Source organism: Centruroides sculpturatus, unplaced genomic scaffold, assembly GCF_000671375.1.
Source record: "Centruroides sculpturatus isolate CEXI.00-Female unplaced genomic scaffold, Cexi_2.0 scaffold2535, whole genome shotgun sequence".
Lineage (NCBI taxonomy): Eukaryota > Metazoa > Arthropoda > Arachnida > Scorpiones > Buthidae > Centruroides > Centruroides sculpturatus.
In genome coordinates, this window is record NW_019386638.1 from 3,287 (window position 1) to 18,928 (window position 15,642).

General features: G+C 30.4%; 1 protein-coding gene across 1 annotated transcript; it reads right to left on the reverse strand.

The window, feature by feature from the left end:
* Positions 1-2,172: 2,172 nt before the first annotated feature.
* LOC111615463 (somatomedin-B and thrombospondin type-1 domain-containing protein-like) lies at positions 2,173-6,643 on the reverse strand. The gene is made up of 5 exons (XM_023356870.1): positions 6,633-6,643; positions 6,476-6,531; positions 5,482-5,676; positions 3,240-3,360; positions 2,173-2,655 (listed from the first exon to the last, which is right to left on the reverse strand). Exons 1-5 carry the CDS (start codon positions 6,641-6,643, stop codon positions 2,370-2,372), a joined length of 669 nt encoding a protein of 222 aa, XP_023212638.1. The 3' UTR covers positions 2,173-2,369.
* Between the last annotated feature and the right edge of the window lie 8,999 nt (positions 6,644-15,642).

The following is a 15,642-nucleotide window of genomic DNA, read 5'->3' on the forward strand; positions in this document are numbered from 1 at the left end:
CAATATTCAATGTTGAAACAGATAAACAATGATATACAGTGTTACCTTGGTATACGTCTGCTTTAGAATACGTCCTGTTTGGACGAAACAAATTTTGCTTGGTATATGACTTGTTCGGTATATGACTTAATTCAATTATACACGCCATCTATGAACAAGTAGCACTATCAGTGTACTAGACCAGACTAGACATTCACGATGCAATAGTTTATAACTTTGTTAAATTTCTTCTGATTTTAATTTGTAAGTAAAATTATTTTTATTAATCATGAATTGCAAAAAGGCAGATGAAAAGCAACAGAAAACTAATAAAATGACTAGAATCACAATGGAACTGATAAAAGAAATTGTTGAGAAATATGGAGGTGGCATGCGTGTTCGATATTTTAACTGTTGCATACTGTATTCTGAGGACAACGATATCGACAATCATGAAAAATAAAGACATTATTAAATCTGCTAACGTTGCAAAAGGAGTTAAATCAATTTCTAAACAGAGATTGAAGACATTAGATCACGTTGAGAAATTGCTTTTGCTTTAAATAACTGAAAAACAGTGTGCTGGAGACAGCGTATCAGAAGCAATTATTTGCAAGAAAGCTAAAAAGATACATGCTGATCTCATGAAAAATCAAGCAGGAACTAGCCAGGAAAGAGAGGTGTTAAAGCCAGCCATTTTTTTCATGTGAGAATGGATTAATCATTTTTACATTACTTCTTGTGGGAAAGGTTGGTTTGGTATACGTCCAATTCGGTGTAAGTCCAAACATCAGGAACCGGTTAAGGTTGTATACCAAGGTTCCACTGTACATTAGACTAAAATAAAATTTTGAATAGTTTCAATTGTAAGAATTTTTATTCTTCAAATATAATAAAACCAACCTTTTGAGATTTTTTTTTAACTATTTGAGTAACTACAAAAAACCTATGAAATTGATACTATATATTAATATATATAAATTTATTTAGATGAGTATATTAATTTATATTTCATGCTTAAAAAGTATTACATCTATAAATGTATATGAATTCATTCAGTGAGGATCACATGCATTTAATATAATTGTTTTTTTAATTTATTTATTTACAATAATCTGGCTAAAGCATCATAAGAGTAAAAACACCAAAGTCTGGACTGAATAAACCCAGCAATGAGTTGCTCAACTTTCCCAGCAACATTTAAAAATTTAGTGGCACCATCTGTTATAAAAAGTTAATAAATAAAATATGGTATTTTTAACTATTATAAAATGGCAAAAAGTTTAATTTTGAAGATAGAGATGAGTTTTATAAAAAATTGTATATGCTAATAACAAGTAAAATTGTCATTAAGTCCGACCCTTTAACCACCAAAATTTAATAGCATCAATCCCCTGGTACCGTAGTTCTCAATCTGTGGTCTGTAAACACAGATGTTCTGTAAAGCCACTTCAAATGTTCTGTGAAAAAATCGAATATACAATTAAAAATTGTTGCAAAAAGAAAATTAATACAACATAAAATAATTTTTGTATGGGAATGTAATCAGCAAATGCCAATGTTGTCATCTACTAGACCAGTGGTTCCCAATTAGTTTTTCCTGCGTACCACTTCAAGAAAGAGCTCAAACTCGTATACCCCTTATAGCAGAAATTCATATTAATCCATACTAATATTATAAATTCGAAGGTAATTCTGTCTGTCATCTTTTCACGTCTAAACTGCAGAACAAGTTTTAATAAAATTTGGCACAGAGATAGCTTACATGTTGGAGATGGACATAGGCTACATTTTACTGCGAGAAAATATCTTACTCCCACAAGAAAATTCAATATACTGTAACGCAGGCAAAGCTGTGGGTAGACAGCTAGTGATAAATAGAATAAGTTTTTTTTACATTTATTACCTTTAAAATACAATTCTAATAATAATGAAAATAACATATGGTTATTTAATTTTAATGTGACAAATGTACACGATTTTCTTTGCACAACTTTGTAAAATCTGGTTGCTTTTTGGTNTAGTGAAGTAATGTAATGTTACACAAATTAGCTATTCTATAAAAAAAAACAAAGAAAAAAAACGTGGAGAGGAAGACAAACATTAACACCGCTACTTTTTTTAATATTTACACTAGAAAAAGAAATAGTTAAGCACCTATCAAAATGGAATTTGGTACGATCGCGTATTCTCGATATACTTGCTACAAAACAAGAATCTACCCGGCGTGATCTCGAATGACAGCATCGCGAATTTTGCTATTGTTTTTCACAAAAAGAAAAAATAATAATAATAATAAGTGTAGGTGTTACCGATGACGTTTTATTTTTTATGCGTTAACGAATGATTATTCCCTTTTTATTTATTTATTTATTCGATCCTCATTAATATCAGACGAATATGAAATCCGGTTTTCCCCCCTCGTGGCAAGGACATTGATCTATCTTCTCTTTCCTTATCCAACGTCCGTGGCATTGCGGATTCGATAGGGTGGCCCACCTTGTCGGTTTGTTGTGGATCCCGTGCCCGTTGCATCTGTAACCTAGATGTTTACGCATTGCAGCGTGCTCGCAAGTTACGCATATCTGAGATCCTTTCGTCATTACTTTGGACACCTCGTCTTCCATGTGATGGCACGCCTTGCGGACTTTAGTGACTTCGAACACGATGCAATACCTGTAAAGGATAATAATAATGATGTAAATCTCCAGGAAAAAATATGAAAATTGATCGACGTCACGATTTATTCTTTCGGTTTTCCTCTTTGATATTTTTATCGCTCGGAAAACAGGAGAATAAAGTGTTTTTAATTGTCCTCGAAGGAGAGTTACGACGTTGGTTTTAAACAGTTCTTGGTATCGGTTATGCAAATTTCTTTTTGTTTCTCGTGATTGATTAAGTAACTCGATTAACAATACCCTTTTTTTTTAAATAAAAATTTGTAAAGATTAATAAATAAACTGGACGTCATCGAAACTTCTTTTTTTTTTTTCGTTTGGTACCCGAACCAGTTTCGTAAATTCTTGGTACGCATTACATAAAGAACGCTTTCTAAAACTCTAGGGAAGCTTTTAGGGGTGATAGTTTATCGCGAAGGAGTTTGTTTATCCAGTCACGAGACCTGTTCGACCTAGTACCAGATAAGCCACCTGCGCTCTTCTATCCGAGAAAGGGGGAGGGAAATCCCTTCCCGGTGGAATTTTATCATAGCCCGAACATTCCAAACAAACAAGAACTATTTTTTTTTTTTAAATACTTACTCTTTGCTGCTTTCTTTAGCCGGATCTTTGGGGTAACGAAGTCGCAAGTTCTTTCTTATATCGTTAGTAGAGTTGGCTGTACGTATTTGGGAATACATGGATGGTAGAATTAAAGCCATTTCTAGAAAGAGAGAAAAAAATAATATGTTAAAAAATAATAAAAAAAAAAGACTAAAAATTCACGCGGAGATCAAAAACAGGAAACAGGAACGCATTAACATACAATGTAAAGTTTTTGTGTTGCTAAATATATACGCCCGGTATCGACTTTAGTGCTGATTCATGTTCAGATTAACGTATATGGTGTGACTGCACTTTTCAGTTTTTTTAAAATATATTTTGGCATATTTTTAGAAGAAAAAAAATAACTCACGAACGGATCTTTAAATAATTCGTGAACTAATTGTATAATTTTAACAAATTACCGTTACTGTTTGCGAATTTCGGACGATTCCGCCGAATGGAAGAAAGCGCTAACAACACTTTATAAGTAAAATAACCGTTGTTTTATCGTTAGCATAATTTAACGAGCCGGCAACAAAAGGAGATTGCTGTCGATGGGGGGTGGTCCACTTCATAAATTGAAGAATTCCAAACACTACATAAATAAAGTCATAGGAGGCATACTTTTTCCCATGAAAACTATTAATTAATGCCCCCTTCCCGAGTTTAAAATTCGACTATTTTCTGTGTTTATTAGTAATGGTTTTCATTATCTATTAATAAATAAAGTACTGTTTAAAACTAGGTTTGGCGTACGAAATCGTTTTGTGTATTGGTATTATTTACGTTATCGAATTAATATTTAGTTTATATTCGACAAGTTGCAAGTCTTGCCGGTTGAGTGGACACGTTTTAGAAGTCCTATCCATCAATCTAGTTATCGGCTAAGGGTTTTTGACTGGTCATGTAAGATAAGAAGATTGTATCTGTACCATGATTGATAGAATAACCATATGCGGCATTGAATTTCTCACCGACATTTTTTTTTTTACCTACACTACAATCAGTTTCGCTAAGGTTCCGTATAACTTTTTAAATGGTTAGTTCCAAATTCGTCGTAAAAAATTCTGCAATTGTGCAAACTTTTCCGAGAGGTTGCCAATTTCTGTGACGACTGAGCGGGTAAATAACCAGAGCGAACGTTAGTTCTTGGCATAACGACCTTTGGCGTCATTTCTGCCGATAGTCGAATAAAGTGCGCACTTTATTGTTTATAAAATCTATATGTAATAATGGAAGGTACAGTACTTCTACTCTACCCGAAAGAAGGCGATGCTTTCAAAAATCACGTGACGCGATCACCTGCCAAAAAGACTGGGTATTCAGGTCAGGGATGCTTTGGATGTCAAAGAATGAGGACAGTCATTAGGGGTGTCTGCTCCTTAACCCGTCGGATGGCTTTGTCTGAATGATTTATATTTTTATCGGGCCGTAAAGTGTAGCGAGTCAACATACTTTCACATCGTTCGGCTTCACTTCTATGCCCGCGAGTAAATAGGATCAGATAGCCGCGCAGGATATGTCCATAAAAGCAGCGATTGAGGGATTAAAAGTATAAATCATCTCCGTGAGAGATGAATTTTTTTTTTTTCTGTCTTTGGTCGTAACGCTACGCATTCGGATGAACAAAAGAGGATCGTTGTCTGTCCCAAACTTGCGACCCTGGCACAGAAATGTCGTCTAACGAACAACAGAAACACAAGTCCTTGGGTCAGCAACCCACGAGCCGCGTGTGGGAAGAAGCGACAAGTTGCCACCCTCCACGATGTCCAATAGATTTTATATTCATGATATATAACAAGCGAATTCCTTTTTTTGTAATTTAAATGAAGCCATCCCCTTCTCTCTCTCGCGAGTCTTTTTTCCCCTCGGTATAATTAGTTTAGAAGTATTTATGAGGTCGTCAGTCTCGAACTGCATCCAAAATCGCCCACTATCTTACTTTTTAACACGCCTAAGGTAGACCGTGATTAAAGTTGTATGGTTATGTTTACATTTCGCAGCGTGGTCGGACTCCGTTTCCGTTTAACGATGGGGAAATTAAACGTCCGAGTTACTTTCGAAGAAATAAAACGCTCCATTTTTCATGGGATAAGGGTGTGGTTGTACCAGGGTTAAAACGTACATCCCAATTACTCCGTGCTATATAAGTCATTGGAAGAAGAATATATGTGCGCGCGTACCGTAGCAATAAGCGAAAATATAAAGGTGTGTTCTGTAATTTTAGTCCATAACTTACCTCTGTGTGCTTTAATAACCGATTTAGTTTCGCAACGAGTACCCAAACAGCCTCTTTTCTGAATTAATTCCGGACAGTGTCGTCCACCGTTCTGAGGATGCTGAATTATATTCCTTTCTCGACTCATGAAACCCGTGCCACAGTCCACGTTGCACGAAGACCACCGACCCCATTCCGACACTTCGCAGTCTGTCACTAGACAATATATATATATATATATATAAAGTCCAACTCAAAGACTGGAAAAGCTCCATGCATACCAGGCAAGAAATAGTCATTTCAAATGATGTCTTTTAATGTGTAGTCTCAAATTTTCAAATCAGGTTATATAATATCACTGTGGAGAAAAATGGAACACACTGTCACATAAATTCTTTAAAATACAGATTACAAAATGCTATGGATAATATTTTTCTTTCTCTTCACTACAAAGCAATAATGCATTTATCTTGGTAGGTATATTTTGGGACACCCTGCATTTCAAACATTAACATTTTTGAAAAAAGTTAATAGTAAATTACAATTTGATATTCTTTGATAGTTTATTCAAAGCAAAATTTGATTCTGCTTTTCTCACCAATTATTTTTCAATTTTTAAATCTATTAAAAAAGATTTAGAAAAATTACTCTTATCTTTTTCTATTTACCAAAGTCAGGTATTTATGAAAATTATATTAAAAGTATAAATTTTGATAAAATTTATTATTCCTTTTTCTACTTTCATGACTTTTTTATTCAAGGTGAATTTTAAAAATAATAATATACCAATTTTAAAAGACAAATTATTTTTATGTAAAGTAATGGTTTTAAAGTCTTTTAAAATCGGTTTATTGTTATTTTAAAATTCACCTCAGATGAAAAAGTCACGAAAGTAAAAAAGGATAACTACAAATTTTATCAAAATTTACATTTTTAATATAATTTATCAATTTTTATTTAATATATTAAATTTTTTAAACTTTGTAATAAAGCTTATACATATTAAATAATATACAGTCAAACTGCCTGATATAGCCTATAGCACCATTCTCATATAACACCAACAAATACCTATAAAACAAATCATCTTATAAATACTAATTCAAAAACTCTTCAGTAAAACATCACCTTCACAAACTCACATAGACCATATTTATAAATTACTAGCTTACCCGTTGCACATTGCTGTGATCTCAGAAGAAACAAAATTCAAGCAAACTCATTATGATAAAATTCAATTTATATTTTATCATTTTTATTGAAACTTATTATTTTTTTTCATCGGGAAAACATTTCAAAGTGTCGTTTCAATTCTATTTATTTATTGGAGTGCTTGTGGATATACGATATTTTTTGTTTTTCCGTCTGGTGCGTACATGAATAAATCAGAAGGTTTTCCGATGCGTGAGCTGGCCACATACAGTTGTCTATGTGAAAAGCACAGATTCTCCAAATCTAGCCCACACACTTGCAGCGATTGTCAGAAGTGCAATATTCCCCATTTTTTATATATTTTTTTTAATCCTTTACAATTTTAATTATTTAATTGCTCCTTCCTCTCTTCCTTGGCATGTTGTGAAATTTCTGATAGTTGGATAATAAACCGTTTTATTATAATTTGTCTTTTTAAATTATTTTGAGTTGATATTAAAATTTGGAAAAGGGGGGATCCCTAGATCGGTAAAATAGACGAATTTCCTCCTACAACTTCAGTTGTTGTTTGGGATACAGTTAAGGTTTTAACAAAGTTCGAGCAAATACATAATTAGCAAAAAATAGTTGAAATAAAGTGATTAAACAAAAATTATTACAAATATCGTAAATAACAGTTCACAAATGCATATATAGAGATTTTTTGGAGGGAGGAAATGGTCTTCACAATTTGAAATCGATTGAACTCACGATGAAATGCTCGTATACATTTGCGCCATCTATCGTAGGATAAATGTACTATGCCAGAAACCTTCGTGGGAGTGTATTAAAAAACTTCCCAAAGCTTCATGGCAATCATACTATGCCAGAAACCTTCGTGGGAGTATATTAAACAACTTCCCAAAGTTTCATGGCAATCAGATAAACGGTGTGGTAATGCATTAAGGACATACACAGACAGACATTCATTTTTTATATATATAGAAGACTAAATATGCAATTTTGTGTTGCAAACAACATTGTTATTACTAAATTATGATTTTCAAATTCAAACTAAAATTCTGTATAGAAACCATTACTCTATGTAATTCTTATTGTTTGTGCTCTTCAGTTCAGTACCCTATTCAACTTAGTGTCAATTTTAAAGGCAAACAAATGATGATACTAAATTGAGGTTTGACCTGTATAATTAAGCCATTAGTAAGTTTCAGATTTATTTTTAGCTACTAATAGAAAAATCCAATTGCTAGATGTTAAATCATTTCAAATAAACAATAAAATATAAATTAAAAATTAACAAAAAAATATAAATACATCTATCAAAATATAACTATATAGTCCATACACATGAACTGAAAACAACAGTAAATATTTAATAGCAGTTTTGGAAGATATATTTGAAAAAATATTTAGAATTTTTATACTACAGATTAATCTTAAGTCAAAAATTTTTAAACTCCAAAACATTTTGTAGTTTAAAGATTCAACTGAAATGTATGCTATAGTATTTACATTTCCTTCAGTTTTGTATGAATTTAGAACTTATAAACTTTTTAAATATACTAAAATTTGTAATAATTAAGAAATAAGTGTAAAATCTTATTTATTGTTTTTATAAGAAGTTAGTTTGTCCTATTACCATATATTTCTAAAATTTGAGTTATTGAGTTTAATTTTTATTTTATTAATGCTCTCTAAAGATCATCACTTTATTCTGTTGGTTGATAAAGTGATTAGAGTCACTGAATCTGATCTTGCGTGATTAAACAAAAAATTGCTTTATAGTATTCAGCTGCTTAATGTATACAAGACAGTATCAACTATTAGTGTACTGTTCTAATTGATTAATCGACTATTGTCAGTTCATACTTTAGTCAACTGTTCAAAACATGACAAAAATAATTATAACACTACTGATTCTTCATTTAAAAGTTTGTTTTAATTTATAAAAATTAGACTGTTTTATTTNCTTTGCCCTATTTTTTATTTATTTATAAATAACTTAGAAAATTGAATCAGTCATTGTTTTCAGATATTATAATTTTAATTTACAATGAATAAGGCATTTAAAACAATTTTATAGCAATGTCTTTTATTTTCAAATTTTAAATAATAATTAAAAGCTTTGCTTTCTATTATATTACTCATTAAATCTGGAATAGTTACATTTGTACATTTCTGAATTATTATAAAAATATAACACATTAACATAAAATCAATTTCAACAGATCATTTTATATGAAACTTAATAACTGAAAATACTTATCAAATATTCATGTGATTTATTTAGAAAACAGTTATGTCTAATTCTAACAATTCATTATTTTGAAAACTCATTTACACAGTTATAAATAAGAGTACAAATAAACACTATAATGATAATGTGATAACTTTTATCATCATTAATTTTATTCTTCTTGAAAAATTAAAATATTAACATATTCACACTACGACAAAATTATAGTCTTACTCTTTCCAGCAGATAATTTCAGTCTTATTATCTACTGGAAAGAGTGAGTAAGACTATAATCTTGTCATAGTGTGAACTGAAGTTCCTGCTCAAATGATTAACATATCCATAACGTAACTTATGACAACAAAACAAATAATAATAAATTGTAATATTTAAAATTATGCTCAATTATTAAAAACTGATTTATATCCCAAATTGCATATAGGTGCAGTTTTAACTTTTCTTCAGATTCACAAATAGATTAAAACAAAGTTGCAGTATAAAATTTATAGATTACCATCAGTATATTTTTGATCATCAGATTTAATTAGTTCTGTATTTATTTACTGTTTTTGTTACTCAATAATTTGTCTTAATTGGTAAGCAATTATGACACTTTTTTAAAATTCTTTTTCTTCATAATTTAAAACCTACATCCTTTTTGTCTTTGTTTTTAAATCTAATATCTAACGTTATAATAATTACACTCATTTTGTTTCCAGAAATTAAATTATTATACTGAATGACAAATTACTTGATAGAATTTATGCACGTTTCCAGGTATAAAAAAATTTTAAATATTTAAATAATTTCAAAACAACAATTACTGGGATTACATCTAAATATGTGATATAAAATAAATTTAATTAATATGCAACATGTTCCAAATTAAAAACGACATAAACGTAAAACAAAAAACAAGTGTAAATCACGCATAACAACACTGATAGCTGCCGTCCACAATACCCCAGAAATTCAATCGGCCATCAAAACGTCCGGATTTTTTATATTTAATTTTCTTAAGTGACACATAAACAAGCTATAAATGAAATATTGACCGTTACAATCTATGAACGAGTTCTATTGACCATAACGACCACAATATATGAATTTTCGACGGTGTCAAATTTTTAAAATAAACTATGAAAATATTAGAAATATTCCGTGCTAGTTAATGATAGCGCACTATTAATATCTATATAACGTCAAAATTATAATTACTCTATCCCGTAACATCATTTTAATGTTTATTTATTATTATTAAAAATATGCAGGAAACTTTTTAATGTAATTATTTTAGATACATATGCTTAAAACAGCAAGAAACAAACGGAGAATAGTTTTCTCAGCACCGAATAGCTTGACCTATTTCTACGAAACAGGTTCTACTGAGACTGGACGTGACGGATTTTATTACATCGAGAATAATTAAAAATAATTATTTGAATATTAAATCATTTCTTTAAACTTTTAAGAAAAAAAATAAATAATTTTCGCAAATATAAACTACAAGTTTTAAATGATTAATATTCACAAACAACTACATGTGGGTGACGGAGATGACGTATTAACGCACAGGAATGTTACCGTACAACTCCCGCACCCAATGCACACGATCATCTAAGTAAGTGCCACTGACATCCTTCGAGTTTTTATATTGAGACAAATTACACGATTCAAGAAACTCATAATAAAACGACTATTTTTGGAGACAATCAGATCGGCAGACACGGGACAGGAAAATAGGGAAGTTGAGCCGGTCCAACTGGAAGATCAACTCTTATTTTCGTTTCATTTTAACTTGTCTTTTACGATATGGTACAACAGAAATTAGACTATTAGTTAAGAGACATGGCTATAAACAATATAAAATTCCAAAATTTTCTTTCTAAAAACCGGATACCGCTAATACACAGAAATAAACCTGTAAGAACATTCAATTGACAGACAACTTCCGCATGTCCGAAAAACGTGGTCAAGGTGTACCACTTACTAAGTAAAGAAGGCCAGTTAGCATCGACTTGAATTCAACTCAAGGTTTTTCCAATATAAAAAGTTCGTCTACCTCAACTATATCCCTTAATTATTTTGTCTTCTTATCCTCCGGATAAACACGAGCATACAAAGAAACAAATGGCCATTATAATGCAAGAAAATTCCATATTTATTTACATTCTCTCTCAAGAGCATTCCGACGAATAACATTCGACTTAGTAATACTTATTTTTCTGCTACGACGTACACGAGAATGCAAGTGGACCGAACACTAGAAAATGGAATAAGCACCTGTTCACTCACCAAATTATGCAAAGGCCTGGCCGGCTGAGCCCACGTTTTCCATTTCAGAAATTGAGGATGGTGATAGTTCCAAGCGGGCCCGATAACATGCAAACTTCTACTCGGTATATCGTACTTGGTGGGCATTTCCTAATAGAACAGAAGCAAGCAACACGAACACAGATTTACGACCATCGTATGTCTACGGCAGACCATCGACAATTTGATACTGCGCGATTGGCGGAGGCGTTGCCTTGACTACGTGTCGTTCGGTCGATGGGGACGAGGTTACGGCGGTTACTACAAATGTTACAAATACAAGTAAATTTGTAGTAGTTAAATAAACTATCGCCGGGATATCTTAAAACAAACAGATCCTTGGGCAAACCGAGACAAGAATCAAAATTCTGTAAATGTTTATACTTTTCGCTATTTATATTAAGTAACTATTTATTTATTTTTATCCTAGTGTTATGATAGCATTGCGACATTCTTGAACAGATAAACTTAACGCTGCTTGTTACCTTGTGTTACGTAAGTATTACTACCGCCGCCATCTAGTAGACAAAATCATAAATAATAATTAAATTTTAATGTATATACAGAGAATTACAAATCAGCTTAATAAACGAATCTGTTGTTATAAAATACTAAAAAAAACTATGATTAATTAGTATAATTTAAAATATATATTTTTATTTTAAATATGGAATAATTATATTTGAAATCATGCCAAATAATTATTATACTATTTCCTAAAAAACTCGAACAATTATAATTAAATAGTAGTCCTGAGTTGATTCTGCAATAGTAAAATTATAAATTACTTCTATGCGATGATGCTAAAGTAGTTGAAATGTTTCTCACTTCACGTCAATACATCAACAGTGCTAGCGAGTCAGCACAAACAATTTGGACTTATTCTTCAAAAAATTACAAATCATTAACAATCTATCAATAATTAGCAAGGACAAATTCAAGCTTATAAATCGATATTGATTTTATCATTTAAAACAGTCCAAGAATTGACTCCAAATGAGGGATGTCCTCGACTTTCGTACTTTGATTCCCGTAAACTCGCTTTTAGCATTCAATATTCGACAAACAAAAATTTCGAGCTATCGTGCTGTCGCGTTTTCTGCTAGTTTTGGTTTAGATAATGCCAAAATTATTATTATTATTTTGTGTGTTTTACGTTTATTTAAAATGTTAAAAACCACAAATCAATCTTTTATACTTTGATTTGCATTACGCATTCACTGTAAAAAAAAACTAAAACTTTCCTCTCTTAATTATAGACTTTATAGTTTTTCTTTTTGGATCATTGAGAACGGAATTCTGTTTATAATATGCAACTTTGTTCGATTTTCGTGCAAACTTGAGGGTTAAGAAACACATTGAGTCGAAAGTCGAGGGACCGCCTGTACTTTAGATCATAAAAATAAAAAAATAGACCTACGTGGTGCTTACATTGATGAATCGCAAAATTGATCAATTTTATTATAGATTATTTTTGATAATTTTATAATTAATTTTTTTAATTCTAAAAATGTTTTGACCAGGCTAAGCCCCATCAGGTTAGTCGGAAGTGCCCATATGCACTATATATAATACAGTATATACTTTCGCTTTCATTACGTAAACTTAGGCTACTGTTAGGCTGCGTACACACTAGGCGTTTTTAAACGCGCGTTTTAAAGAACCAAGAGTTCTACTAAAGCGCCCGAAAAATGCGCGTTTTAAGAAAAATCTATAAACGCGCGTTTGAGTGTGTACGCCTATGTAGAACTCTTGGTTCTTTAAAACGCGCGTTTAAAAACGCCTAATGTGTACGCAGCCTTACTTTCTTTTAACCCTTGAACTTTGGCTAATAGGCGTAGTGCTGATTGGAAAGAGAAAAATACCAGTCAGAATTTTTTCACCTTGCCCCTGTAGCACCCAATGATTCATTCCTAGTTACGGGACAGTTTCGACTAATGTTTTGTAATTTAAAAATATAAATATGACACAATATCTAGATTTATTACATAATGGCAATTGATTTTTGCAATACGTTCAAAGTGCAATAAAAGAAAATGCCCATTCATTCATCTGTAGATAGGTAACACTTCAAATAATTCGAATCAACCGTCCATGTGGAATGCCGAATTCGTTAGTCATGAACAGTATTGTTTCTTTAGATTAATATATACAGTTTTCTTTTTCCCCGATTTTCTCAAAGTTTAAGCATTAAATTCTTTCTTCCAACGATACAGATTAATTTAAAAACATTGTTTTATTACAAGTAAAAAATTTTTCAAAAGAAGATACCGTACTTAACAGAAACACTAATTTATTTCGGAATTTTTCTAATTAGTCCGTATTAATGATATCGTAAATATTTTTCAATGAGATAAAGATAATTATTTAACACTATAAACTATTAAAACAATCAAATTCAAATTATTATTTTACGAAAATTGCATTTCCAAAAATTTATGGTTTTTAACTCGGTTAAATTTATTCTAATTTTACATGAATCAACTCAATAATTTTTTGAACAAATTGCCAAACTTAAGTAATCCAGTTGATAATTATTAGGCATATTAAAAAAAATTCCCATTATTTGCTACACCTTCGTTTCCAACTACATGCCCCTAAAATTCATAACTAGTCATGCATATTATTAGCATTTTAAAGTTAACAACACCTATTTTGAGGGTGCTGTAATTTTTAAAAACACCTACAGCTATGTATTATCGATCAATGCATCCGCAGTGAATACCATTCAGTCAAAACCTGTTTGAAGATAGTAATCATCATCAGAATTTTTTACATTATTTAATATCATAATTTCTTACATCATTTCGTTGGACAAACAATATTTTACCAACAAATTTAAAAGATCTGTATTCGCACTTAATTTATATAAATACGTACACATGTATATATGTAGGTTTAAGTAAGAGACTATATACACTATATAATTTCCTTAAACTACTCAGTTATAATTTCATATAAAATAATAAATCCAAATTTAAATTCATACGTGATATTTAGTATATGAGATTATTTAGAAAAGACAGAGAGAAATGCGAATCTATAGATGATGAGGATTATTATTATACAAATTATTATACATTAAATTACAAATTTGAATTTAATCAGTCACATTTACAAATATTTGTGATATGAATCATAAATTTCCATTTAAAAATATTAATACCTATACAACGATTTTAGAGTTTATAGATATTTTAAATGTCAAATTTATTATAAATATTTTTCAATTGGCAAAACATTTTAAAGATTAACAATTTACGTTGCTGTAAAAATCAGAAAAACAAATTTTATTAAATGTTGGATTAGAATAAAAACTTTGAATAAATAAATATATATAGATAAAATAAATAAATAAATATATATACATATTATTTTCTAATAATTATATAGCATAATTAATATTTAATAATAATAATTTCATTATTACTTGCATATTGCAATATATTTATATACAATAATTTTATTATTATTTAAATTGTCTGCTCAATAGATCTTTAAATAACATATAAATAAATTTGCTCGGTAGATAACTTTTAAAATTATAAATTAAATTGGATAATTCTTTATTTTCGATATAATTTATCCGTAGATTTGTATTTCTGTAGGGAAAAACAAAAAATTTAATACTTAATTAACAATTTTATTACCGATCAGTATTATTTGAACTTGTAATGAATAATTTAAAAGGGGTGTTTATTAACATCGACTATTTAATTATAATAGAAACACTTGGCTTAATTTTATTCTAGATTAAAAAGTTATTATACTGATCTAAATATTTATATAACAATTAATCGTCAATTGATATTCCGATATTTTTCTTAGTTACCCACACACCGACGATTCTTTAGACGAAAAGCAAACATGCGTAAATTTTGTTTTTGATTTATATCAAATAGAAACAACAGATGGTGCTGCAATCGTATTTCGTATCAAAGTTTTACTATAAAATGTAAATGATTGGAAGTGTCATTAAAAAAATAATAAAAATAAATAATAGTAGTAACTGTAATAAACTTTATTCGAACGAACATTTCTTTAGACTAATTTTAATCAAATTTAGGCGAATAACCGCTCGGCCCACGTAAGTACTGTACAATAATGATGCTCCTCCCATACGTTCTTTAAAAAATAACAGTTTTAAAACGCCTTTTCTTGTCTCTTATAATAAACATCCGAAATGACACCGCAAATAAAAGTAGATCGCTGTAAATAGAGACTTTTAACAATCGTTTGATGATAGAGGGTCAACGCTCCTAGAAAGTTTGGGGGCACGCCTGGATCGCCGTTAGGGTCAAAACATCTGATCTATAAAAACAACATTTACATTCACGAGTATCAAATGAAAATTAATCAACATGTTAAATTGCTAGCCATAAATTAATCCTACCAAAGTAAAACGGCCATTTCTCCTAACTAAATTATATGTACTGTACAGTACATTACAGTATATAAAAAAAAAGAGAGAGAGAGAGAGA